The sequence below is a fragment of the Perkinsus marinus genome, assembly GCF_000006405.1.
Source record: "Perkinsus marinus ATCC 50983 genomic scaffold scf_1104296937188, whole genome shotgun sequence".
Lineage (NCBI taxonomy): Eukaryota > Perkinsozoa > Perkinsida > Perkinsidae > Perkinsus > Perkinsus marinus.
Genome location: NW_003213865.1, coordinates 1 through 801, shown reverse-complemented (window position 1 = coordinate 801; position 801 = coordinate 1). Strand labels below are relative to the sequence as shown.

At 53.1% G+C, this 801-nt stretch overlaps 1 protein-coding gene across 1 annotated transcript; it reads left to right on the top strand.

The window, feature by feature from the left end:
- Positions 1 to 320: 320 nt before the first annotated feature.
- Pmar_PMAR018198 (hypothetical protein) lies at positions 321 to 799 on the top strand (the record flags this gene model as incomplete). The annotated part of the gene is made up of 3 exons (XM_002783082.1): positions 321 to 413; positions 464 to 610; positions 659 to 799. The coding sequence occupies 3 exons, from the start codon at positions 321 to 323 to the stop codon at positions 797 to 799; spliced, it is 381 nt and encodes a 126-aa protein (XP_002783128.1).
- Positions 800 to 801: the final 2 nt, after the last annotated feature.

Below are 801 nucleotides of genomic sequence, written 5' to 3'. Positions count from 1 at the left end.
GAGCTGCCAGGCCCCAGGAGGGGAGGGAAGAGGCATAGGGCGATCAAGGAGAAGTATGGTATGAGTGAGGCTAGGAAGCAGGTTAATAGGATGAAGGTGAGGCCCTGGGTACACGGAGGCAAACCTTTTTTATGAGTATCCTCTGTGAGTACTATATTGAGTTTCAATGCCACCAGCTTGCTCGTGTGGAAAACTCAAAAGCGCAACAAACAACAGTTATGGCCCCTCTGGATTTTCTCTATCTCCCTTGGGTCGGCCAAGGAAGGATTTGTCGATGATTTGTGGTTCAGTTTGGAGAGGAAGCTGAAGAAGAGTTGAACATGAACGAAGCGTTCGGGCGAGGGTTGGGCATGCTGTCGGCAGCGGCTCAAGGTGCTGGCCAAGGCCTTGAGGGTATCGGCCGTGTTGGGCAGGTGGGATGGCTGGTAACGGCAGAGGGGAGGATGGTAGTGTTTGTTGTTAGAGTGCGGCGAAGCAGGATAAGAAGCGGAGACAGTTGATGGAGAGCATGTTGCACAATCAGAAGCTGAGTGCAACTAGAAGGCAGCGACTTGCTGCTAGCAGTGGCAATAGCGGCCTTTCTAGTAGCCTGGCTTTCACGCAGTTTGAGGTAGTTGTGTGGGGTATGGTATGTTGCTGGTACGCTCAGAGGGTTTAGGGTATCGAGCTGGCTGATCCGAATCGAACAGCAGAGAATCAGAACAAGAGGGCGGCGGCTATTGATGCCGCCCATAAGGCTGCTCAGAAGCAGGGCGCGGCTCAGGACTACTTCAACGAGCTCACTGGCTTCAAGAAATGAGC